Source organism: Volvox carteri (genome assembly GCF_000143455.1).
Source record: "Volvox carteri f. nagariensis unplaced genomic scaffold VOLCAscaffold_30, whole genome shotgun sequence".
Lineage (NCBI taxonomy): Eukaryota > Viridiplantae > Chlorophyta > Chlorophyceae > Chlamydomonadales > Volvocaceae > Volvox > Volvox carteri.
In genome coordinates this window covers 470,072-470,853 of record NW_003307573.1, presented here as the reverse complement: position 1 = coordinate 470,853, position 782 = coordinate 470,072, and the positions used below count along the sequence as shown (strand labels likewise).

Genomic DNA, 782 nt, shown 5'->3' with positions numbered 1-782 from the left:
TCCCTAAGGGCGGTTTAACTTCTGTCCCATCTACTGCCAGCGCCTGGCCGTCTTCTTCAAGCAACGCGACCACCGGAGCTACTCACCCCTCGTGTACGCGGTCAGCTGCTTCGTGATGCGGCTTCCCGAGTTGCTCGTCCAGAGCAGCTTGTGGTGCCTGATGGTGTACTTCTCAACGGGCTTTGTGGAGGATGCGGGCAGGTGGGAAGGGGGAAAATGGGAAGGGGGGAGGGGGAGGGGGGAAATGGGAAAGGGGGAAGGGGGAAGGGGGGGGAGGTAATGGGAAAGGAGGAGGGGGAGGGGGGAAATGTTCTCTCACTTGCCAGTTTGAGGGTTAAGAAGGTCTTCCCTGGACTCCCAACTCCCAACTCCCAACCCCAGCTCCCAACCCCCGCGGCCCCCGGGAAGTCCTACCTTGTAATACACAGACACACAGACACACAAGCACACAGACACACAGACACACAGACACACCACCCCCGGTTCCAACCCGCCACATATTTCTTCAGGTTCTTCATCTTCTGGTTGAATCTGGTGGTTGCTGGTCTGTACTCGGTATCGGTGTTTCAGTTACTGGGAGCGGTTACTCGGCATGAGGTCATCGCGCAGGTATGTGTACGACACAATACGGCATGGCATAAGATGCATGCATCCCTGATTGTGTCCGTCCGGCATGGTGGCACTAACCTGAGCAGGTCCCCCTGGGTGTTTTTCTCCCCTTCTACATTCAATGATTATACCCCCCTCCCCCCACGCTTTACTCCCCNCCCCCCCTCCCCTTA

General features: G+C 57.5%; 1 protein-coding gene across 1 annotated transcript in view; it reads left to right on the top strand.

The window, feature by feature from the left end:
• Window positions 1–782, top strand: part of VOLCADRAFT_93195 (uncharacterized protein) — a gene marked incomplete at both ends in the record, with an annotated part of 17,075 nt that overhangs the window by 6,481 nt on the left and 9,812 nt on the right. Inside the window, 2 exons of the mRNA XM_002952528.1 lie at window positions 41–201; window positions 510–676. Of these exons, the coding sequence (XP_002952574.1) occupies window positions 41–201; window positions 510–676 (328 nt within the window). The remainder of the gene's footprint in view (window positions 1–40; window positions 202–509; window positions 677–782) is intronic.